Source organism: Notothenia rossii (assembly GCF_949606895.1).
Source record: "Notothenia rossii genome assembly, chromosome: 6".
NCBI classification, from domain to species: domain Eukaryota; kingdom Metazoa; phylum Chordata; class Actinopteri; order Perciformes; family Nototheniidae; genus Notothenia; species Notothenia rossii.
Genome location: NC_136909.1, coordinates 53,474,182 through 53,500,924, shown reverse-complemented (window position 1 = coordinate 53,500,924; position 26,743 = coordinate 53,474,182). Strand labels below are relative to the sequence as shown.

The following is a 26,743-nucleotide window of genomic DNA, read 5'->3' as shown; positions in this document are numbered from 1 at the left end:
AAAAATGATCGGATTTGAAAGGTACTTCTGTGTTGCGATAGCGTCTAAATGTGTTTTGGGGGAAATGTCCGGGCTGCAAAGTAACCAGTACGGTAATAGCCTTTCAGTTCCCCCCAACAATTTGTATTGAATCAAATCAACATGGAACCAGTAATCACTAACTTTGTTTCCCCCGGCCCCTTATTGGAGAACACCCAGCTAGTAACCTTGCAACCAAGCTTCAGCTTGCGGCAGTCAGAAACTCATGTATCTTCGAATCTACTTACAAATTAATATGGGGAAGTGTCAGTTCAACCGTATTTGGTCAGAAAACATCTAGTTTAGTGCTTGGTTGAAACCAGTGGAGGGGAACGTGTTTGAAGCCCGCCGCACCATTTGCAAAATAAATAAGCGTTTGCTTTGATAGTGCACCGTTAGCTAGTGGAGCGTTAGCTCCCGCAACAACACCGGGGGACCTCCGGGCGACGTTTGGGTTGACGTCAACCCTAAAAGCGGAGGTGCTGTAGACGCTAAATACCGTAGCTAAACAACAATCATACAACAGCAACAATGAAATAGTGTAGCCAATTTAATTTAAGGGGTAATTTCTCAAAATGTTCCCCGTGTGGTTTATTCACCATTACAATAGCCCCACCTAAAATAATTTCCACCAGCCGCCACTGATATTCTGTAAAGCAAATGAGCTGCTCCGACCCTCGGTCCTGACGGACTCCAACTTGTGTTTATTAATCAAACAAATAAATAAACACAAGGATAATTATGTGTTATTGTTGAGTAAATGGAGAATTGCACAGGGGAAAATAACGTATCTATTGTGGTGATTGACATTATTCACCCACGGATATATGGGTTAGGGTATTGTTCTGCACTGACATTTTAGTGAGCCGGACTTCCTGTCTCCGCCGGTCTTCGCTTGTGTTTTGAGATGCTAAATAAAAGTCTAGCTTGTACCTTTGATACCCCGCCTCCCATCTCTCGGCACCACACTATGCCACAATTTTAGATGCGGATTTTGTTAAACTAATACGTTTGCGCTGTGGACCAACACTATGCATTAACGGTGAAGAGGGTAGCAATGAAGACAACATCATTTTACACAACATAACAGAAATAATATCGATAGCAGCGTCCCTAGCAACCACCTTGGTAACAATGAAAATGTTGTATAGACACAATTTCCTGAAGTAATCTTCGTAATAACTAGCAAACTAAAGATCATGTACATCCACTGCACACGTGATCTGAAATAACAACTCATATGTCTCGCATCAAATGACATCAAAACTCATTTCAATGGCCAAACTAACTTTAAAATAGGCATTTTACACCGAGAATAAATAGAAGTTCGGCCATGTTTTTTTTTTCTGCAGGGAGAAATGTGAAGATCACGTGACATAGACGCCAGCCATTGGAATGAATGGTGAAAAAAAACGTAGGGATCTTACAATTTCAGAGGCGTTTTTGTAGAAATACTACGTCCTACGTTGTGGACCAACGTAGTTATTACACGTTTTTTTGTGAGACTGGGTTGAATACACACACACCCGCAGCCTGGCTGGGAGTTTATGTGTGTGCCCAGGCTAAGTTCTGCGGTGTCTCGCTGTCTCGCCGACCCCACACGAGTTAGCCAGCTGTCACACTGTCCCGCTCCTCGCAGCAGCGAGCCTCACAACGTCCCGCCTTGTGTGTGTGTGTGTGAGGAAGTCCGCGGATTGGTCAAAACGTAACGGCTCCGCGGACGTAACGTAATGTCACTATACCCAAATACGTCACTGTACCCAGGAAGAAAAAGAGAAATCTCCAATGAGGCGTTCTGGGGCAGCATTGACAGGTCTTCTCTGTGTTAGAGTTTTACTCGCTACAGGGTGTACTTTGAGGGTTTGTGACTCTGCAGACCGTTTACATGCAGAAGTTACATAACACACAAGGGGATGGGTAATAACCAGAAAAGCATGTCATGGGACCTTTAAAAAAACACAATTGTGTTAAGCGCCCCCCGGCAAACACTACATAAATACAATACAGTATATATGTTTACAGATCTGTTTTTGACAACAAGGTCTGTAACTATGCTACGCTGCTGCAAAGCAGGAGCAACAATTGATTGACTATTCTCTATTCAATTATTATTAATATTAAACGTGTGTTACCAGAAATACACCCAGAAAGTGATAACAGTCCTCCAGATTGGACATATGTTCTTGTGCAAATGAACAAAGTGTACAATTCTGTGTGCACACTATTATCAGATCATTTTAACAAATGATCCTAATGCCAAGTGGTGGGGGCAACATTGTCCATTTCCAAAAGTGGTAGATAAATATAGTATATAACAAGTGTTTATTCAAGTCTAAACTCAAAGCTGTTAATTGTGTTGGTCAGTTATTTCCTGCTGTGGGACTCTCAGACAGAATGGGTGTGGCTCTGCTATTGATGGCTGTCCTCGGGCTAGCTTTTAGCAGCATCACTGCTAATGGGTTTCTGTAGCCGGCTCTGAGGCAGCCTCACCCCGACACCGGCTAATGCACTGATATGCTCAGCAGCACCCCCCCCGCCTCAGCCCACAGTACATTATGACAGATGATTCCATACTCCCACCCTGCCTGCGCTTAGTCTTTGTAGCGAAGTACACTGCACAATTGGGTTTTATCTGTATTAAACAAACAGATGGAAAATACATTTAGGAAAATGTATTTCTTGTGTAGTGTTCATCTGATCTCTGGTGAGTTCCACTGTTGAATAAGCTGTGTGGGGGAGAGAACATTGATATGTATAGAGAGTCTGTGAGCGTCTCTGAGTGTCCATTCACCACTTTCCCACCATAGCACTTTTTATTATAGCTGCTATCGGGTGGAATCAATACATGGGCTACACAGGTTGCTATGTCAGACTATCACAAATAAAATCCTAATAAAAAATAATCCGGTAAAATGTACCACAATCATGTGAGTAGTAGTCAACAAGTAGTCAAGAGAGCCACCTGAGCTTTGGTTGCTATGCTAACATCGGCCATCTAATACCAGAGAAACTTTAACGGCATAATGTTGCCAAACAGTGTCGGGCTCTGGGAGGTGGAAACACAACTAGGGCATTAAAAGCACAAGCACCGAGAGGAACAAGATGGCAGCCTGAGCTGAGAGCTCCGCACAACCTCAGTGATTAATTTGAGTTTTTTACCTCCACTCAGAGAAAAAGCTTAACATCTTTATTGACTATAGTTAAGAGTTGACATCTAAGGAAAGACTCTTGCTACAAAAAGAAAGAAAAAGAAGGAAGGATGCCAAGAAGAAACCCACGAGGCAACCAAGACCTACCAGAACCGGAGGATGAGTCTCAAGAGGATGATAGAAATCCTTCGTTTGCTGAGATAATGTCCGAGTTAAAATCTCAACGTTCTGAGATAATTAATCGTCTTGATGGAATTGATCATCGTTTGGAGATTATGACTAGTCAAGTCTCAACAATGAAAGAAGCACTAGCTACAACAAACCAGGCCCTTGAGAATCAACTTCAGCGTATGGACGAAGCTGAACAAAGAATTTCGACATTAGAAGACACCTTACAAACTACAGCACGGGACCTTCACAGAGCCGAAAAGTTGATATCAACTGCAACTTGATTGGACCACGGACCACTATTGCGGTAAGCATGTTGTAACTTCCGGTTGTTGTTGTCATCTCCGGGTATCCCGTGTGCCTGTTCTGTTGCTGATAGCTTATTATCTTAACTTAATCGATCGTTTTAAAACTCTTTATCACGGCAACTGCCTGACGTTGTAATCACACGTTACTACAGCTTAAGCACTCACAAACTCTCCTTCTCTTAGCGACTGTAACTCCACAGTTGCCTACACTCTTTTCGTGTTTGCTAACGGTAGCTACTTTAGCTTGATAGCTAGCCATGGCTCTTTCCCCACCCTCGGGTGCTATTTCCTGCTCTAACTGTCTCATGTTTGGTTACTCCCCTACCTCCTTTACTGGTACCGATACATGTGTTAAATGTAGTATAGTTGTTAGGTTGGAGGCGGGAATCATAGCCATAGAAGCCCGGCTCCGCATCTTAAAAAATAACTCAGCTACAGTAAAGCCCATGTTAGCCGGGGCGGACCGGCAAAAGGTAGCTCCTCTTAGCCATCCCCCGGCAACTCCCGAGCAGCAGGGAGAATGGGTGACTGTTCAGAAGGGGCATAACGCGAAACCCGCAGGTCCCCACCAACCCGTTCATGTATCTAACAGATATTCCCCACTCAGCGAGACACCCGCTGAGAAGCCAACTCTGGTTATTGGTAGCTCTATTATGAGACACGTGAATTTAGAGACCGAAGCGTCCACAGTCACATGCATTCCGGGGGCCAGAGCGGGCGACGTTGAGGCGCATCTTAGACTGCTGGCTAAAAATAGACGTAAATACAGTAGGATTGTTATTCACGTCGGTGGTAATGATGTTCGTTTACGCCAATCAGAATGCACCAAACTTAATGTGGCGTCGGTGTGTAGTTATGCTAAAACAATGTCGGACACCGTAATCTTCTCTGGTCCCCTCCCCAATCTGATCAATGATGACATGTATAGCCGCATGTCATCATTTCAGCGCTGGTTGTCTTGGTGGTGCCCAGCAAACAATGTGGGCTTCGTGAATAATTGGACAGCCTTCTGGGGAAAACCTGGTCTGATTAAGAGAGACGGCATTCATCCTACTTTGGAAGGTGCAAATCTCATTTCGGCAAACATTTCAGGGCTCTGTGGACTTAATCCATGACAAACTGGAGTTGAGACCAGGAGGCAGAGTCGCAGTCTTACACGCTTCTCTGCGCTCTCTCCTAGGCAGTCATCCATAGGAATCCCGAACCCAATAAAATACCCAATATTAACGGTGTGTGTGTCTGCCCAAGGACAATTTAAGGTAAAACCTAATAGAGGTGTCATACATATTAACCTAATAAAAGTAAATGTAACAACTACTACAGTGCAACAAAACAGGAAGATTAAATGTGGTCTCTTAAACATAAGATCTCTAGCATCTAAAGCAATACTGGTAAATGATTTAATATCAGATTATAATATTGATATATGCTGTCTCACTGAAACTTGGTTGAGACATGAAGAATATGTCAGCATAAATGAGGCCACTCCACCCAGCCATATCAATACTCATATTGCCCGAGGCACGGGCCGAGGAGGTGGAGTTGCAGCAATCTTTGACTCAAGTTTACTTATCAATACTAAACAAAAATTAAATTATACCTCCTTTGAAAGCCTCATTTTCAGTCTTACGCATCCGACCTGGAAAACTTTGCAGCCAATCTTATTTGTTACAGTGTACCGTGCACCAGGTCCTTATTCAGAATTCTTATCAGAATTCTCTGAGTTTTTATCAGCTTTGGTACTTAAAACAGATAAAGTAATTATCGTAGGTGACTTTAATATTCATGTTGACGATGATAAAAATAGCCTTACTGTTGCATTTAACTCTATATTAGATTCTGTTGGTTTCTGTCAGAGTGTAAATAAACCAACCCACTGCTATAATCACACTCTTGACCTTGTTCTGACTTATGGTATTGAAATTGAGCAACTATTAGTCGAACCGCATAATCCTGCTTTATCCGACCATTTCTTAGTAACTTTTGAAGTACTGTTACTAGACTACAAAGCATTAGCCAAAAGCTCCTGCAGCAGAAACCTATCTGTTAGTGCTATAGCCAAATGTAAGGAAGAGATTCCACCAATACTTAACTCGATAGCATGTCTGCATGTAGGGGAGGAAACTTATACAAAATGTACACCACCCCAAATTGATCATGTTGTTGATAGTGCTACAGATGCGCTGCGAATAAAATTAGACTCTGTTGCTCCTTTGAAAAAGAAGAAAATAAAACAACATAGATTAGCTCCATGGCATAATGCCGAAACCCGCAAAATAAAGCAAAAGTCGAGACAACTTGAAAGGATATGGCGTTCCACTAAACTTGAAGAATCTCGTTTAATTTGGCATATTACACTCAATGAATATAAGAAAGCACTGCGTAAAGCGAGAGCAGCCTACTACTCTTCATTAATAGATGAGAATAAGAATAATGCAAGATTTCTTTTCAGCACTGTAGCCAGGCTGACAGAGAGCCACAGCTCGACTGAGCCTTCTATTCCCATAGCACTCAGTAGTAATGATTTTATGTGCTTTTTTAACGATAAAATTGTTACTCTTAGAAACAAAATCAATGACCTCTTGCCTTTAACCAGTATAGTGTTATCAACAGCTCCCGGAAACGTAAGTTCTAATATTACACTAGATAGTAAACTAGAATGCTTTTCAGCCATAAACCTTGAACAATTAAATTCAATGATTCTCTCTTCTAAACTATCAACGTGTATCTTAGACCCGATTCCAACTAAGCTGTTAAAATAAGTTTTTCCATTAATTAGCACTTCTTTATTAAATATTATGAATATGTCTTTATTATCAGGCTATGTTCCACAATCATTCAAAGTAGCAGTGATAAAACCGCTTCTTAAAAAGCACAACCTCGATCCAGAGGTTTTAGCCAACTATAGACCTATTTCTAATCTTCCGTTCCTCTCAAAGATTCTTGAGAAAGCAGTCGCAAAACAGCTGTGTGATTACTTAAAAAACTATGATTTATTTGAAGATTTTCAGTCTGGCTTTAGAACACAACATAGCACAGAGACAGCTCTGGTTAAAGTCACAAATGACATTCTAATAGCCTCTGACAAGGGACTTGTCTCTATTCTTGTTTTGCTCGATCTTAGTGCTGCATTTGATACTATCGACCATGATATCCTATTGCAAAGACTAGAGCACTTAGTTGGCATACAGGGAACTGCATTAGGCTGGTTTAAGTCCTATCTATCTGAACGCTCTCAGTTTGTACGTGTCAACGATGAATCTTCCATGCAAACCAAAGTTAGCCATGGAGTGCCAAAGGGCTCAGTGCTTGGACCTATTTTGTTCACCCTATATATGCTTCCGTTAGGCAATATTATAAGGAATCATTCTGTAAACTTTCATTGTTATGCGGATGATACTCAACTATATTTATCAATCAAGCCTGATGAAATTAATCATCTAAATAAAATTCAAGACTGCCTCAAGGACTTAAAAACGTGGATGACCTTACATTTTTTGATGTTAAACACGACCAAAACTGAAGTTATTGTACTTGGCCCGAAGAATCTACGAAACAAATTATCTAAAGATATATTAACTATGGATGGCATTAATTTGGCCTCCAGTGAGACTGTAAGGAATCTTGGTGTTATATTTGATCAGGATTTATCCTTTAACGCCCACATAAAATCAATTTCAAGGACCGCCTACTTCCATCTACGTAACATTGCAAAAATCAGGCATATCTTGCCTCAAAACGATGCAGAGAAACTAGTCCATGCATTTGTTACTTCAAGGCTGGATTATTGTAACTCCTTATTATCAGGGTGTACCAAGAAGTCAGTCAAGTCGCTTCAGCTGATTCAAAATGCTGCAGCTCGTGTACTAACCAGAGTTAGGAAAAGGGACCACATTACTCCTGTTCTGGCTGCCTTACACTGGCTCCCTATAGAACACAGGATAGAATTTAAAATTCTTCTTCTCGCCTACAAAGCCCTTAATGGGCAGGCGCCATCTTACCTTAAAGAACTCATTATACCCTATTGTCCTACTAGGGCATTGCGTTCCAAGAATGCAGGGTTGTTGGTTGTTCCTAGAGTCTCTAAAAGTACAATGGGAGCCAAAGCCTTTTCTTATCGAGCTCCACTTTTGTGGAATCAGCTTCCAGTTTGTGTTCAGACGGCAGCCACCCTATCCGTTTTTAAGAGTGCGCTTAAGACCTTCCTTTTTGATAAAGCTTATAGTTAGGGCTGATTAGATTCAGCCCCTAGTTTTGCTGATATAGGCTTAGTTTGTCGGGGGACATCTTACTTCTTCCTTCTCTCTGTCTATACCTGTGTACTCTCATGTTCCGATTAACCCAGCTTCCCCAAATTTCTTTCTTTTTGGTGTCTATATACGCCGGGATCCGGAGTCATGGATGATCCTGCGGTCCTGTGTCATGGATTGCGAGTCCTGGATCTTGAGTCGTGGCTGTGGTCCTGGATCATAAGTCCTGGATGGATATACTCATGGATTCATCTTCCTATTATACACACATGCATTTCCAAACATTTTGACTACCTATGTTGCAAATGTATTATCTTTTCAATTTACACACGGCATCTATTGCACGTCTGTCCGTCCTGGGAGAGGGATCCCTCCTCTGTTGCTCTCCCTGAGGTTTCTCCCATTTTTCCCTTTAAACTGGGTTTTCTCTGGAAGTTTTTCCTTGTACGATGTGAGGGTCTAAGGACAGAGGGTGTCGTATTGTCATACTGATATTCTGTACAAACTGTGAAGTCCACTGAGACAAATGTAACATTTGTGATATTGGGCTATATAAATAAACATTGATAAAGACGCTGGAATCTAAGACGGATGATCTAGAAAATAGAGGGAGACGTAAAAATCTTGTTTTACTAGGGCTCCCATCGAAGTCAGAAGGCAGCCAATTACTACTTCAATATATTCAACAGAAACTATCTTCCTGGCTCAAACTCTCCCTCGATCAGAACCTAGAGTTGGAGCGGGTTCACCGCTCTCTACGACCATATCCCGAACCAGGGAAGCCTCCAAGACCAATTATGATCCGCTTTCTACAAGTCAGAGATAAAGAAATGATACTGCAGTCTGCGAAGAAAATGTCAATCCACGAGGGTAATACTAAACTCACCATTCGCCAGGAACTGTCTGCAGAGGTACGCCGAAAGCGCAAGGAGTTCGACCTGCTGATCAAATTATTCCTCGAAAAAGGCATGTTCAGAGGGTTTGCTTATCCTCATCGGCTCCGTATTCTTCACAAAGAGAAGATTGTTTTTTTTTGAAGATCCCAAAGAAGCCGACACCTTTGTTAAGCAGCTGCAGTAAGTCGCTATGTTTCTAACCTACCGGAGTGGAGGTAAGATGTACATTCTTTTTTCTCTTTTCTCCTCTTCTCTAAATTAACTGTCATTGGGATTGGGGAAACGTGTGGAAATCGTTTTTCGCAAGGACACATTAAGAGGTCTTTCCAGGATCTAACTGGTTCATTTGTATTTTCTTATATTTACCAGTGTCTTTGCTTCCGGCAACAAAGAATGACGTAACGGACCACACCAACAAAGAAGGTAGTGGAGGGGTCTGACAAAACAGTAACATACAGTTCTGTTTAAAATACACCCTTCCTCCTCCACTCTTATTTTGACAGTTAAGATATCACCATGTACACTCCTCTGATCGTTCTTTTTTGATTTGCCTTGTTTTTTTATGGCAATATATTGTTTGACATGTAAATGATCGGATGGAACATACCATGATGACATTTGGGATGCGGATTTCTATATACCCGTCCCCTGTTAAGGAGGAGAATTAGGAAGACATTTATTTATTTTCAATGAGAACTGAGGATGGGAGCTCCAAGTTGCCAACACAAAGAGGACATTTCGTTAGATCTGAGATGCACATTTCTCTGACGTTTGTTTCTCTCTGGGCAACAATAAATTGGGTAGATGAATTGCCAGGGTCAGAAGACCCTGGTTTGGGTGGTATGTTATATTGTTTTCTTTTTGTATTTTGCGTTTGTGTTACATTAGTTATAATGTTAAATAATAAAAGCAGTGACAATCCGTTTTGTGTATGGGGCCAAAATATACAACATATTAAATATAATCCCACAGATATGCAGCAGTCAGCATGCAAAACATGAAAATCTATTCTTGGAATATTAAAGGCTTGGGAAATCCCATAAAAAGGAATAAAGTACTATCTCTTCTTAAAAAAGACAAAGCTGATGTGGTCTTCTTTCAAGAAACCTTTCTCTCAGATACTGAACATCTTAAATTGAAAAGAGATTGGATAGGTCAGGTTTATTTCTCATCATATAAAACCCATAGTAGAGGGACATCTATTGTGATAAACAAAACGTGCCCATTTGAATTCGAAAAATTAGTTACGAACCCAAATGGTAGGTTTGTTTTGGTTGTTGGTACTATTTTTGGAACCCCAATCACCTTTTTAAATATTTATGCTCCCAATATAGATGAACCAATGTTCATGTCTGACATGGTGCTGCTCTTCAATGAAAACTGCAAAGGATTAGGACTGATGGGCGGCGATTTTAACTGCACTCTCAACCTACATTAGATAAATCTAACCAGTCCAAGAGCCACAATCTTAAATCCTCAAAGGTCCTTCAGGGGCTTTGTGAAGAATGTGGCCTTATTGACGTATGGCGTCAATTAAATCAAGATGTCAAAGATTACACTTTCTTTTCAAATGTCCACAACTCTTAGTCTAGAATAGATTATTTTTTTATTCCCTCAAAATACATGCATAGGGTAAAAGAATGTAAAATTGATTCCATTAATATTTCAGATCATGCAAGAGTTCATCTAACTATTCACTTGGAGAGTGGAGAATTTGTATCCAGGCGCTGGAAATTTGATAACTCCTTACTTAGAGACGAAAAATTCAAATTAAAAATGCGAATGTGGATAAGGTACTATATAAAAGAAAATAATGACCCCTCTATAGATCCGAATATTATTTAGGAAGCTGCGAAAGCTACTTTAAGAGGACTTATTATCTCATACACATATTTTAAAAAACGTGAAAATGTTAAGCTCAGACAAGAACTTGAAAGAGAAGTAAACAGATGTGAAGTACTTCATAAATCCGCATCAACAGATGAAAACTGGAAACAATTAAACACAGCCAGAGCTAAATTAAATATTGACTTAACAAATGAAATCATAACACAAATGAATCTTATCAGACAAAATAATTATGAATTTGGCAATAAACCAAGTAAACTACTTGCCTATCAATTAAAGAAGGAGCAAGCAGAAAGGGCTATAAAGGCAATTCGTCTGAAAGACGACAAGATAACCTACCACCCAAAACAGATTAACCAGACTTTTTATGAATTTTATAACAAATTATACAAATCTCAATGTGATTACTCACAAGATGAACTGGACAATTATCTCCATAACATTAATTTACCTACATTATCTGATTTAGATCAAGAGTATCTAAACTCATCAATTACAGAAGTAGAAGTTTTGGCTGCAGTTAAATCTATGCCTATAAATAAAAGCCCAGGGCCTGATGGCTTCTCGGCAGAATTTTATAAAGAGTTTTGGACTGAACTTCAACCTATATTTATGTCAATGGTTAACAACTTCTCTCACAACAGAACACTTCCTCAATCAATGAATCTTGCATATATTACTGTACTACATAAAGATGGGAAAAACCCCTTGAATTGTTCTTCATTTAGGCCTATAAGCCTCTTGGATCATGATTATAAGATTATCACCAAATTATTGGCAAAACGATTGGAAATTATTTTACCTAAACTAATTAGTCCTGATCAAACAGGTTTTGTCAAGGGCAGATATTCTTCTGATAATATAAGGAGACTTTTGAATATTATAAACCATTTGGAGACCTGTCAGAAGCCATCTCTGCTTCTTTCTTTAGCTCTATGCCGAGAAGGCTTTTGACAGGGTTGAGTGGAATTTTCTTTTGCTATCTTGAACAGATTAAATATGGGCTCTCGATTCATAGAGTGGGTCAAATCAATTTATAAAAATCCTAAAGCAGCGGTTATCACTAACTGCAGTTCCTCAGATTTTTTTTCACTAACAAGGGGGATAAGACAGGGATGTCCACTGTCACCTTTGCTTTTTGCAATTGTAATTGAACCACTGGCGCCATGTGTGCGAGACAACATAAGTATTAAAGGAGTGAAGATTAACGATGAACACAACATTTCTCTGTATGCTGACGATATCATTATTTACTTAACAGACCCAGAAAATGCAGTACCACATCTGCTCGACACGATAGAGCAATTTGGAAGATACTCATGATATAAAATTAATTTTAAGAAATCGAATGCTTGTTTGTTACATATGACGCCAACAGCAAATCTGGAAAAGTCTTGTTCTTTTAATTTGTCACCAGGTGGCTTTAAATACTTAGGAATAAATATAACACCACACCTGGATAATCTGTTTAAAGAGAATTACAATCCGCTCATTGACAAAATCAAACAGGATTTATCCAAATGGTCCACATTACCAATATCACTGCTAGGAAGAATCAATGTCATAAAAATGAATATTCTACCGAGATGTATTTTTCTTTTTCAAATGTTACCATGCTATTTATCCGCTGATTATTTTAAATCTCTCAATAGACACATCTCAAAATATATCTGGTTTAATAAAAAAACAAGAATCAAGTTAATTACTCTTATGAAACCAGAAACCATGGGGGGTCTTGGTCTTCCCAACTTTCAACACTACTTCTGGTCAGCTCAATTAAGAAATGTACTATCTTGGTTTCTGGGAAGAAAGGATTCACTATGGGTTCAGATAGAAGCCAGTGTCTTTGACCCGCTGCCAGTGGAAACTCTTATATTTGTTAAAGACTTCAATAAGGTGAAAAATATGGCCAAATGTTTTACAGTGGTCAATACACTGTTAGCCTGGAGGGACTGTACAAAAAAAGTTCATGTTAACTCAGGTATTTCAATCTTTTCTCCTATTTTGAACAATCCTGATCTTAGCAAATATTTGTTGTCAATCAATATAAACAAATGGACGAAATCAGGTATAAAGCAATTGAAACATTTGTTTCACAAAGATATAACATTGAAATCATTTAATGATTTAAGAGCAGAATATGACATTTCAAATAAGGATTTTTTCAGATACCTGCAAATTAGGAACGTGATCCAATCAATTATTAAAAGCAATACATTGAGATCGGGATTGTTGGAAGAGGAGGAGATATTGATGTCATCGAGCACAATCAAAGGTAAAATTAGAGGATTTAATGCAGTTTTTTCTAAAAGAGCTCAGTCATCCTTTCCAACCTTAAAAACAATCTGGAAAAAGGACTTAGGGATACAGATAGATGAAACTACATGGCTGAATATCTGTGAAAGAACACATTTTCCATTCACAAGCAATAAAATCAAAGAAGCAAACTTTAAATTTCTCAACAAATTTACCTCACACCCAGAAAGATGCATAACATTTCCAAAGAAAACTCTCCAAAATGTACGAGATGTAAAGTAAAAGAAGGAACATTTATGCATCTGTTTTGGGACTGTGATCTCTTGAAACATTTCTGGGATTCGATTCATGCGCTCACAAAAGCCGTTTTAGGAATCGAAATGAGCCAAAATCCATGTTTTTTCCTGTTAAATGATATGCCAAACTTTAAACTGAACCCCAAACATGATAGAATACTAATCACAATAACGTATTTTGCCAAGAAATGTATACTTTTACTCTGGAAGAATGAACGTCCTCCAACATTTAAACTTTTAATTGATCAGATAACAAATTTTTTACCTCTGGAGAAAATGACTTTGGAAAAATATAATCATGGACATATCTTTCAAGCTCTGTGGTTGCCATTGTTTTCATATTTGGAAAATATATCTGAGATATGACCAGTGATGGAATGGTGCATTCTGTGGCTATTTTTCCTGACGGCCGGAAATACTAGTTGTGTTGTCATTGTCTATATTGTCGCTGTATTGTATAATTAATTGTATAATTATTTGTTTGTTTTACTTTGATGTGGGCTTATTATTATTATTATTTATTTATTTTTTCGTTTTATGTTTTTTTTCATTTTCATGGCTCTGTTGTTTGAGTTATATTGAGAATCATTTTTTTTTTTTTTTTTTTTTTTTATATAAATGTTTTTGGTTTCGTTAGTGTGGGCATGTGCGGGTGGATGGAGGGAGGGGGGAGTGTAGTGAGTGTACTGTGATATTACAATCTATGAAATGGCATCGATTATTGTACACTATAATGAAATAAAAATACTTAAAAAAAAAAAAAAAAAAGCACAAGCACGGAGCTAGAACTGGAACTGGGGTTTGTGAGTCTGTGATGATGAGTACACATTTTGTCTCACTCTTAATCCATTGTCACCATTCATCTTGTGTTGATGTAGCTAGTAAAACCAGCTACATCAAACCTGAATCAGGTTTGTTATATGATATGAGCTGAGAATAAATGAATTAACTGTGAATGTCTTAAATCTCGTCTGAATTTAATCAGGGTTTCCATTATGGAAGAAAAGTGTCCATGTCCTTTACTCTTTGCCGACAAGCCCTGAGCACTGTGCATTACATTTTTTTTGTGTGCAAAATAACAATCATGCAACCCTACATTTGGATGATTGTGTGATGAAACGGAATATAATTGTAGTGTTTTCAATCAAACAGGTCATATTAGCCCATCTGTCTTCATTGTGTTTCAGCGTTGTTGCTCCCTGTTTGCACTATGGTTCTTTCAGTGGAACCACTCTGACAGGAGCAGCTCCTCATTGCACTCTTGATAGGTTAAACGTTTAAAAATAGCTCTTTGGGGAGCAGAGATGGATGGAGAGGCCACGCAGGGCTGAGCCTCATTGTGTCTTTTTAGAGACTTAAATGAGTAGCATGATCATTGCAAGCAATAGGATAGTTTGGGAACACTGAGTTCATCAAATCCATAAATGCAAAATGAGAAATTAACACACACAAAATGTATATGAACCAGACAATTACATGATTGTAATGAACCCAGTGCCACCGCTGCACTTTGTAGAGCGCTGTGTCAGTGCTTCACTATCAAATCCATTCCACTTGCTTATTGAGAGAATGCCCAAATCAATAAAACTCCGTACCATGTTTTCACTGCTACTTTGTACCAGGGAAGATTGTCTCATAGCGCGCGCATGTTCAAGGAGTGTTTGTCAAAGTTGGACAGCTCAGATCTGTTGTATGAAGCGATGCCGGTGTTTAATGTTAGACTCACACCAATAGCTCAATATGATCATAACACAATTGCTTTCATATCAGAGATCAGATGAGGTGGAGCTGCCTCCAGCAATAGAGGATGAGGCAGAGAGAAGCAGCAGCAGCACAGGGTTGCAGCAGGTATGTTACAGTTGCAAGAAAAAGTATGTGAACCCTTTGGAATTACCTGGATTTCTGCATAAGTTGGTCATAAAATGTGTTCTGATCTGCACGTTTGAAGTTTGCAAAAGAACACCTGGATATTCCACAGCACTACTGGCAAAATATTCTGTGGACAGATGAAACCAAAGTTGAGTCATTTGGAAGGAACGCTATGTCGGAGAAAAAAGGCACAGCACACCAACATCAAAATCTCATCCCAACTGTGAAGTATGGTGGAGGGAGCATCATGGTTTGGGGCTGCTTTGCTCCCTCAGGGCCTGGACAGATTGCCATAATTGAGGGAGAAATGAATTCTCAAGTTTATCAAGACATTTTGCTGGAGAACTTAAGGCCATCTGTCCACCAATTGAAGCTCAACAGAATATGGGTGATGCAACATGACAACGACCCAAAGCACAGAAGTAAATCAACAACAGAATGGCTTCAACAGAAGAAAATATGCCTTCTGGAGTGACCCAGTCAGAGTCCTGACCTCAACCCAATTGAGATGCTGTGGCATGACCTCAAGAGAGCGATTCACACCAGACATCCCAAGAATATTGCTGAAATGAAAGAGGAATGGTCCAAAATTCCTCCTGACCGTTGTGCAGGTCTGATATGCAACTATAAGAAACGTTTGGTTGAGGTTATTGCTGCCAAAGGAGGGTCAACCAGTTATTAAATCCAAGGGTTCACATACTTTTTCCACCCTGCACTGTGAATGTTTACATGGTGTGTTCAATAAAAACATAAAAACATATAATTGTTTGTGTGGTTTTAGCTTAAGCAGACTGTGTTTGTCTATTGTTGTGACTTAGATGAAGATCAGAACACATTTTATGCAGAAATCCAGGTAGTTCCAAAGGGTTCACATGCTTTTTCTTGCAACTGTATATGCTGTAGTCAGGTGATTTAAATGTATCAATAAAAGGAAGAAGTGTAGGCTACATGATAAGAAGGGAATACAGTTTGAATAAAAGTAATACAGTACAGTGTAACACTGTACTTTATTACTTTTTAATGTACAAATACTTTGTTACTGTACAATATCAATAACAATAATCTACAGCTCCTCTCTCTGCTCCAGAGGATAACAAAAGATGTTTGGGGCACCCCCCTGTTGGGTGGGATACCCGAGCAGCACCCTGCCAAGGCAGTAAACCTAGGGGAAACACTGTATACTATACACTAAAATATTAACTAACAATCCATCTCTGCAGATTATAACACACTGGGTGAATTCAGCACTCCCACTGAACATGAACTGAACCAGCACCACAGAGATTTATGAATTATGGATTTGGTCAGCACTTGGGTAACTTTGGATTTTACGATTTACCATCCTCCAAAACTCTGCTTGTCAAATTGTGGAAAACAAGATTGGGATTTTCTTCTACTGTTTTAGTGTTTGCATAATTTTTTGCAGTGTGCACTCACAGTCTGATTATTAGACCGATTCACGGACTTTCCACATGGTAAAAGTGGGGGGGTCTGAACTAATCATTTCAAAAAGTGGGGGGGACTTGTCCCACCCTCATATAATGGCTGCGACGCCCATGACCGCGACCCATCTTTGGTGTTATGAAGTGATTGAGCTCGTGAACTGTCTACGGGAGGGCGGGGAGCCTCACTGCGGGACAACTGTGGACCTCTGTCGCCTGTCAGCGCAACTTACTTGATGCCGTTTAAAAAAATGAAGGGCGGTGCCGGCCGTCAGCAAACCGAGCCGGTCGTCAACAGCCCGCTGACGACCGGCCGTTCAGTGATTCTCCAGAACAAACAGATGGCCAGTCCGCCGCTAAATTCCACCGGGTCACCGCGGCGCAGACAGACCCGGTGGAATACAGGTCTACCGCGTTTAGGAACAGTTAAGCAGAACCAAAATTGTGTATTTTGTATGGGATTCCATAAAAGAGAGGCAATCTAATCTAGGCTCAGCAGCTGCAGCCTCTCCACCAGAGATCATCATCCTTGTATCTTGGAAACAACATGTTTGGGTTAGTATGACATTTCATCATCAATAATGCTGCTGGCTAAACCCACCCTTTGTAGCTAGTTTAGGTCAGGTTAGTCAATTTGTCAGGGCATAGGAGCTGAACAAATTAAGTATCCAGTGCCTACATTTCTTACATCCCATGTCAATTTAAATCAGGACTCAACATGTACAACATATTGTTGCCTTTGGGTAACTTATATATACATATATATAGTTCTTGTCTCTTTTTTAGCTGCGACCAGCTCTTTAACTGGCGCTGTCTGCTGGTTTTCAAGAGTCTGAGTTTGCTAAGGGGTAAAGGTTGTGTGTCTGAGAATGGGTGGATGCATGTGCATGGAAACAGCTTTGTGTATTTGTGCTGGTTTTTTCACTGATGCATTTTTTGTTTGTAATTTCCCTGCCACATGGTATTGAAGCATTTTACCCTCTAATCAAGCAAATAATAAATCTATTGTGTGGAAGGAGCAATTACACTGCTTCTTAGTTCAATAGAGATAATGAGACTATTCCTTACCTGAGGAAACAATCAGCAAATCCATGGACGCCAAATGAGAAATGAATCCACACACGAATGATGGGAATCACAATGGATTTTAGTAAATTAGCCCATCACCAGACAATTTCCAGCAATCTAATAAACCCTGCCAAAACAATCAGAGTGTGAGTGCCCGCTGTAAAGAATTATGCAAACACTAATATAATAGAAGGCCCTCGGGCAGGGTGGGGGTCACAATGGAGAACATGAGCCTCAGATTGTGACTGCTGCTTCCGCCATTACTGATTCAACAGCAAACCACAAACAAGCTCCTCTCTGCTCCAAACCAAAACCAATACCCATTTCAAAGGATAATTTCACTCCCATCAGAAGTGTGGGAGCACTTCTGTTTACAGCCTGCTCTGTCAAAGTGGACTGCTTCATTGGAGTGCCCGCCAATTAAAGTTAATTATTTGCTACAGTGCAACGTCATATAAGACCAGAGTTTTTTCCAGACTGGTGTTAGCTGTTTGTCGCTTTGCTATTTCAAAGCAGAGCATGCCAGGCATCGTCTTGGTATTACAGATGGAGTTAGTAGCGCTGTTGTATAACAGTATGTTTCTTTTGTTTGTGACCACATTTTTATTGTTTTTCTAGTCGCCCTCACAAATATATAATATATATACAATAGGGTGGTCCTTAAAATTGAAAGTTGGCAGGTCTAAGCTCCAACCCCCAGAGTTCATTCTATTAGTCAAGAAAACTCTCCTGGTGAGTTTCTTCCTCAATCTGACAACATTTACCCCTCCCTCATCAACCTTGAAGTTTAGCCTCAGTTGCAGCACCGTGGCTGCTGGTGTGGCAGCCCAGGTCGATGAGGGAGGGGTAAATGTGACCCATGTCACTGAACCGTTTCCATTGCACACACCATGTGTACCATGCAGTGTGTGGGGGGGAGAGAGAGAGAGATAACCGTCAACCGGGGGGGGGGGGGGAGAGCACGGTCGTGAACTGTTAACGGGGGTGTGGGGGGGGAGAGCACAGTCGTGAACTGTCAACGGGGGGCGGGGCGCACGCTCGTTAACTGTTAGCGCCGTGTTATGCATGCCCAGGGTTGGGTTGTAACGGAATACATGTAACGGCGTTACGTAATCAGAATACAAAAATCAAGTAACTGTATTCAGCTTGCGTTACATTTGAAAAACGAGTAATCGGATTACAGTTACTTTCGTAAACCTGAAGTGAATACATTTTGGATTACTTATTGGAATTATTGGTGGAAAGATTTCCTCACAACTCTTAATATTCATTACCAAAGGGACGGCCGAATCATCACAGCGCACAAAACCTATTACCGCCGCAGATGGACAAAAAAGGGGAGCGTTTGAAAAAAATGTGCGGGTCCGCTCAGTGAAAAAATAACAACGAAACATGGATGAACAGAAGTCTAAGTGATCAGTATATTTGATGGAATATAGTGTGTATGGGTGTGTGTGGTGTGTGTGTGTGTGTGTGTGTGTGTGTGTGTGTGTGTGTGTGTGTGTGTGTGTGTGTGTGTGTGTGTGTGTGTGTGTGTGTGTGTGTGTGTGTGTGTGTGTGTGTGTGTGTGTGTGTGTGTGTGTGTGTGTGTGTGTGTGTGTGTGTGTGTGTGTGTGGGGGTGTGTGTGTGTGTGTGTGGGTGGGGGTGTGTGTGTGTGTGTGTGTGTGTGTGTGTGTGTGTGTGTGTGTGTGTGTGTGTGTGTGTGTGTGTGTGTGTGTGTGTGTGTGTGTGTGTGTGTGTGTGTGTGTGTGTGTGTGTGTGTGTGTGTGTGTGTGTGTGTGTGTGTGTGTGTGTGTGTGTGTGTGTGGTTAAAAATTAAAACACATCAGCCACACCACTCTTAAGCCTTTCTGATGATTGTGTAGGTAAACAAAGTGAAGGCGGTGCTTGAAAGGCGGTGCGTGAAAGGCGGTGCGTGAAAGGCACTGTGCGCTTGTCTTCTCAGAGGCTGAGTTAACCCTCCCGCTGCCTCCTGGTGCTGCAGAGATTTCATGAAGTGAAGGAGGTCCTGCCAACACTGGCAGGACAGAACACGAAACGCCCGTTTCTAAGCCGTGTCCCTCACTCCTCACATCCCAAGCTGCATCCCCAAAAAGTTTATTATGTTGTTACATCGTTTCAGATGTTATGTTTCAGTTGTGCTCTTGATAAGCCATTAAAACAGTAAAAACACGTTCAGTTTCCTTTTGCTTTTTGTGTCTCCTGTTCACCAAAACATACCCATCTGTGATGTAAAAAGAAAGTAATCCAAAAGTAATCTAAAAGTAATCTGATTACGTGACTTTTTTAAGACACGTAACTGTAACTGTATTCGGATTACTTTCAGAGCCATGTATTCAGTAATCAGTAACTGATTACATTTACAAAGTAACCCTCCCAACCCTCTGCATGCCCACTGCACCTCGCGGGAGTGCGCACAGCGTAAAGCCAAAACTCTCAGACATCTCAATGATTTGTACGACAAAGTTGGGTTTGGAAACGGTATCATTTCCTTTTTGGCAGGCATGCATAACACCGGAGCCTCGCTGCGGGGAAACTTTGGCGCTGTTCCAAGTTTGTTCTAATCCGTCAAAATGACCGACTGCTTTCAGATTTTTCCGTCATTGTTAAAATAAATCTGTCATAGACGGAAAATATTCGGTTAACGCGACCTCCACTTTACAATAAAACTACCCTTATAAAGGGTTTATGAATAGTTTGTAATTCATTTATTAATTAGGTTGTGAACACTTTATAAATCATTAATAAGCTTTTATAAGATATGAGATAAACAGGGTGACTATGAGCGGTTGCTTGCCAAATAGTGAGCCCACATTTATCTGTACTGCTAAGCCTTATATTGGCTACCTAGTAAAGTGTGAAACACATCACCATCTATTGATGAGTCACTAACATTTATAACTACTGAAAGGGTGCATTGTTTTTAAGTTTAATACACATGTCCATTCACGCTGACCTAATACACATTTTTCACATGAAATGCAAAGTAAGATGCAAAAGAGCCAAGCAAAACATTTTATTCACACGTGAAGAAAATTAGGACTCAAAGTAATGACTGTTTAGTATGACTGATACACATATTTAAACATAAAAGCTTTTCTCAGAGATAAATGAAAGACTTGGTAAGATATAATGGTACTCAGACTGGAAAAGTTTTGTGTATATCCTTGAACAAGCGTCCAAGCAGTCCATCAGGGTGACCAGAGCCAAGCCAAGATGACCATTCAAGAACCTTGAGGTGTTCCTCCACCAAACTCTCTGTACGGTTTCATCTCAGTCTACGGACATGTCCTTTGATGGTCGACCAAGCTCTTTTTATATGTTGGGTATGACTGCCAGTCTGGGGGTTCACAAACCACCTGCTGTGGTTTATGGTGTAGTGGTTGTACCCCATGTTACTCAGCACTCTCTGTATGCCCTCCACTCATCAATAATAATGCTACTTCCTGACTTGACATGCCGTCTAATCAAAGGGACAAGGTGGCATCTTGATCGTTTCTCCACTAGTTTCAAGTCTCCGCCTTTTGTCTTTAACTCCCATCATTCCGAAGACCCATTTCTTCCTTCTCCAGGTATGCCCAAAGCGTCCACGTGCATACTAACAAAAAATAAATCATAACATCATCTTAGTTAACAACAAAATGCACACAAATTACAGTAAAAGTTGTTGCACATCATGTTTCAAAATGCCATACTTGTTTTATTTGTAATATACACACATCTTCAACACTACTTTGACGTTAGCTTGTCTACATAATCGATCATAGCAAATTTAAATGAACCTGATCAATGCATAAAGTTACCTACCTAATAAAATAGCTCTCTAACTTACAAGGATGACTTTATTTTACCAACCTCAAACAGAAGCCGTTTGTTCTACAGCAGCGGTTTTCAAAGTGTGAGGCGCGCCTCCCTGGGGGGCGCCAGAGAGCTTCAGGGGAGGCGCAGCGTGAGAAAAAAAGAATGATAAAAAGACTAGTAAAGTGTCACTTGCACACCTTTGGCTGTCTGTGGAGACCGAGTTCCCCCACCTCGCCAAAAAGGCTGTAAAAGTGCTCATTCCCTTCACCTCCACCCAGGGGCGGACTGGCCATCTGTGGGTTCTGGAGAATCACATAACGGCCGGCTCGGTTCGCTGACGGCCGGCACCGCCCTTTATTTTTTATGTTTTGAAACGGCATCATTTAAGTTGCGCTGACAGGTGACAGAGGTCCGTTCAGCGGGCAGTTTACAAGCAGCGAGGCTCCCCCCCGTGCTCTACCCATTTCTGTGGGTTGGGCTGGGCGAGATTCCAGGGCTGATTGATTTTTAGTCCCAGTCCAACCCTGCCTCCACCTACCTGTGTGAGTGCAGGTTTTCCGCATTGACTTTGATCAAAAGCAAGTACCGGCAAGGCTGCAGCCAGAGAGTGATCTGCGTTTATTCCTGTCTACATTGCATCCCTGCATCATCCACCTGTGCGCATCAAAGACGCAGACTCATTGTTCCCACTAAAGTAGGGCTGAGTGTAAAAAGGAGGCAAAGTTGACGTTCAGTGTGTTGCTGGGAGCATAAAAGGATTTATCCACGATGTTAAAAATGTTTAAAAAAAAATTAAAACATAAAGATAAAAAGGTTTTAAAAAAGTTATTGTTTAAAGTTTTAAGGAGGTGACGCTACTCATCGGTGCAGTCAGTGAGTCAGCACGATAGATTCAAACACACACACAGAGACGAGACAAGAAGAGAGAAACAGCAGTGAGTAATTTCAAATGGTGTGCTCAAAAAAGAGAAAGGTAGACAGCGAAAACAGAGCATTTAATTACATTTTCTCTTACTGGACCTCTTTGAAATGCAAATGAATACCCCTGCATTATAGCAACAACTACAATTACACTTTACAAGGCTCCCTTTTGGCAGTTATAAATGTTAGTAACTCATAACCAAATGGTCATAAAGAGATGCCAAGAAACATCAAGATGGAAGGGGGGGAATCAACTCAGTGAACCACAGATACCAAAGTATCTAGACCAGTGGTTCTCAACTGGTCAGGCCTCGGGACCCACTTTTTACTTGGTCAATACATCGCGACCCAACATTTTGAAGCACTCAAATCTATTCAACAAAAAAACGTGCTGTAATATATACGCTTTTCAGCATACAATATTAATAAAAGTGAAGTACGGTGCATATATCCCTTATATCCCTTCACAGAACTAAAGTATGCTTTTAAAAAGGTTTAATGAGATGATGGAATCAAAGCTGAACTATATAAAAAGGCACACATGCTGAAAACCCAACCCCAGCAGGGGGGTCTGGGGGGACTCTCCCCCAGGAGATTTTTAGAAATACTAACAAACTATGCATTCTGATACACTCTGAGAAGAAAATAAATAAATCTATTACTACCCGACATATTAATAATATTTTACGCCATTGTTTGTTTTTCACTTTGTTCTGACATCTTGCTGCGAGGAGAGTAAAGAGGAGATACCTGTAGTCTGTGTGACTTACTTTAAATTGTGGGTAAGCTTAGATAGCTCCCATTGTTCTGTGACCTGACAATCATCAAACCGGGGGTCATATTTTATTATGTGTTCATTTTTATCTGAAGTTGTACCCATGGATGTATAAAGAAGAGTTCTACCGCAAAGTTATTTTCCGTGGGGACTTCCGGCAAAAATGTTGATTCTGATTGGCCAGAAGACTCGAAAAAACATCAGCAAAGATATTTTTTTGAGAAGATGATCACTACGTTACAGAAGTTTTCAAAACCGTTTATGGTCTCCGGTACTTCCAGTCCAACGCCGACTGCATGCACAGCGTTAGAAAATCGGGCCATCAAAATAAAAGTTTGACTTTTTCCCAAAAAAATAAATAATAATAATTCCGCGACCCACCAGTTGAGAACCACTGATCTAGACGAAGTACGCTAGGTAGCCATTATAAGGCTTAGTCATCTTGCCAAATAGTGAGCCTGTGTTGATGTATGAAAACTATGTAACTATATAACTGGTTTATAAATGGTTCTTAATGGTTCTTAATGATTAATAAAGTGTTTACAACCTAATTAATAAACTAATTATAAACCCTTTATGAATCCTTCATAAGGGTAGCCTTATTGTAAAGTGGTACCGAAAAGTGTATATATACACTAGAATTGTTCTTTAACTACAACAGCACAACAATATTACTCTCAATTCGTCTTCTCTGTTTGCTTAGGCCAACGATGCCTCAGGGAACACGTGGAACTGGCTGTACTTCATCCCCCTCATCATCATCGGATCCTTCTTCATGCTCAACCTGGTGTTAGGTGTGCTTTCAGGGTGAGTACAAACTGTGAGGATGACCTGAGGGAAGTATTTCAAGAGATGCATTTTTACTTTACCCCCAGAACTTTTTGGTTATGGCTGCATTTGCCTGACATAAGATAAAGTGGGGAACTTTTGCATACAAGTACCAAACCATATGCCAAAAAGTGATAAACTGTGATAAACTGTGATAAACTCAGCCAACACTACGAAGATTGTCATATACTCCTATCACTGCAGCATATTAAAACTAATGATGATATGCTTAAAAACAAGTCATTTCTGTTTTATTTGAAAAATAAAATATAGAAAGTAATACTTTCAATATGCCGTTTGTACATTAACTTAAAAAATATCTAATTTCTGATATGAGGCCAACCACCAACATTGCCCCCATGGTGTCAGAAAGATGTTATGTTCTATTGAAATATTCCAGTAGACAGATGATAAAGAGTTCTGTTTTTGGTGGGAAGAGACGGTCTACTCTTGAAATACCTCTGAATTCAAACTAATTGAAAGATTGAACTATATCTTTATAAAGATAATTATTTGATGTAATATTTAAACAAATAAACTCTGTGTTTTACTTGGTATAGCTCCAAATCTATGAAAGGTTGAATGTATGAAGGGTGTGAGGTGGTGTTAGTTAGTTTAAATCAAATGTGCTCTTCCTCTACACCAGGGGTCACCAAACTTTTTTCTCTGGGGGCCACATTATTGTTCCTGACTGTGATGGGGGGCCGGGGCCGAGTCAGCTCATTGTGTAGAAGAGATTACTAGCCCGGCACAGCCATCCCCACTACTACTTCCACACTACTATATCAACACTTGATTCCTGTCACATATTTGTTTACCATCTTTACTAGTGGTTTACAAAAGTAGCAATTGAGTCTTCACACTTTGCTTTAATTTGAAATACCACAGATATTCCATTTATTTGTTTTCTAATAAAAATAACATCAAAGCTGTCAAGGTAAGAAACATCTGCCTAGTTGAGGTGATTGACACTGGCAAAGGTGAGTTCAAAATTATAAATTATAGGTAGGCCTGATGATGATGATAATAATAATAATAATAATAATAATAATAATAATAATAATAATAATAATAATAATAATAATAATAATAATAATAATAATAATAATTGTGTGCAGCACTTAATAAAGGTCAAATAAATAGGCCTATAAAATAAATAAATAAATAAAAAACATCAAAATTATAATAACATGAGTAGGCTAATAGAACTAGCCAACTCTTATGCCTATCCAGGTGAGCATGTTCAGTTAACATTTTGTTTAGGTCAAGGTGAAAAGGACATGAGCAGTGTAGGCTCAAAACTAAAGCACAACAATAATACAGAATAATGGCAATCAAAATCAGTAGCCTATATGTAGGTTAGCTGGATTTGTACTTGTTGATGAATTGTGCTGTCTTTGGGATGGGATCAGCAACAGCAATCTCCTCTCCTCACTTCAGAGTGCCTTCTGGAGCCCTGGCATGGAGGGATGACGGATTGAACACAAGAAGCACCATATTCAGTAAATGGCAAGACATGCTGCTGTCTGCTTTTCTCTGTGACATAATTTTACAACATATGTAGCAAATTAAAAAGAGCCTTCACATTTCATATTTATAGCAATTAAAATCAGTAATTGTTAAAATCAGTGTGCTTACCGTATCAGTGTGAACTGTGTGTTTGCTTCTGGCTGATGAGAAGTTCAATGTCTGGTTGCAGTCTAGTGGTAGCCAGTCTCAAGGTCTGATGCAAGTGTTTATCTGTGAGTCTGTTCCTTGTTGTATTCTTGGTTTGCTTCATGCGGGAAAAGGTTTGCTCACAGATGTAGGTGCTGCCAAAAACTGTGGACATCTTCATTGCATGCTGTTTGATGTTTGGGTAGGTTTCCCCTGGGAGCAAAGCATAGAACTCAATGAGACTGTCAGGCTTGAACGCATCTTTAAGGATATCACAATTCTGCAACTCGGCTAGTTCAAACTGAAGAGAGGGATGGGCATCATTTATGTCGGCAGCAAAGGGGTTCTGGAACAAACGTATTTCTTTACCGTTGACATGAAGCTCACGGAACCGCACACTGAACTGCCCCTGCAGCATTTCCAGTGCATCCTTGCACTTTTCGACTGGGAACGGGACAGGTGGTTTCTCAGCGCAGTAGCTCCGGGTGGCAGGGAGATGCGTAAAGTCCAGCTTTTCGACCTGTCTCACAAGCAGCACTAGTTTGACCTCGAACGCTTTAATGTGGGAATACAGGTCACTGATTAGCTTCCCTTTGCCTTGGAGCTGCACGTTAAGGTGGTTCAACATTTCAGTCACATCTGTTAAAAATGCGAGGTCCCATTTCCATTCTGGCTCGGTCAGCTCTCGTACCGTTTCACCTTTAGACTGCAGGAAGGTGTTGATTTCGGGTAGCAGGTCGTAGAAACGGCGCAACACTTTGCCTCGGCTTAACTACTGGATTTCTGTGTAGTACAGCACATCCTCGTAGGCAGACTCAAGCTCGGAGAGGAAGGCCTGGAACGGTCTGTGTTTCAGACAATTTTTTCGGATGTAGTTGACACAGTGCACAACCACCTTCATAACAGACGCCCACTTCAAAACTTTGCAGCATAGGGCTTGCTGGTGAATCAGACAGTGGACTTGTAGTGGGGGGGTGAGACCTCGTTCCTCGAATTCGCTGTTCAAGCGCCCTACTAGCCCCCTTGTCGTGCCAACCATACTAGGTGCGCCATCCGTAGTGATGCTGGCAAATTTACACCAGTCTAGACCCAACTCTTCCATTGTTTTGCACACTTGGACAAAAATATCCTCTCCTGTTGTAGTTCCTTTGAGGCTTTTTAGTGCTGCCAGCTCCTCAGACACTTCAAAGCTT

At 40.4% G+C, this 26,743-nt stretch overlaps 1 protein-coding gene across 1 annotated transcript in view; it reads left to right on the top strand.

Moving 5' to 3' along the window:
• LOC307044614 (voltage-dependent N-type calcium channel subunit alpha-1B-like) overlaps window positions 1-26,743 on the top strand; it is a 576,385-nt gene that overhangs the window by 176,339 nt on the left and 373,303 nt on the right. Inside the window, exon 7 of the mRNA XM_079689925.1 lies at window positions 23,770-23,873. Within this exon, the coding sequence (XP_079546051.1) occupies window positions 23,770-23,873 (104 nt within the window). The remainder of the gene's footprint in view (window positions 1-23,769; window positions 23,874-26,743) is intronic.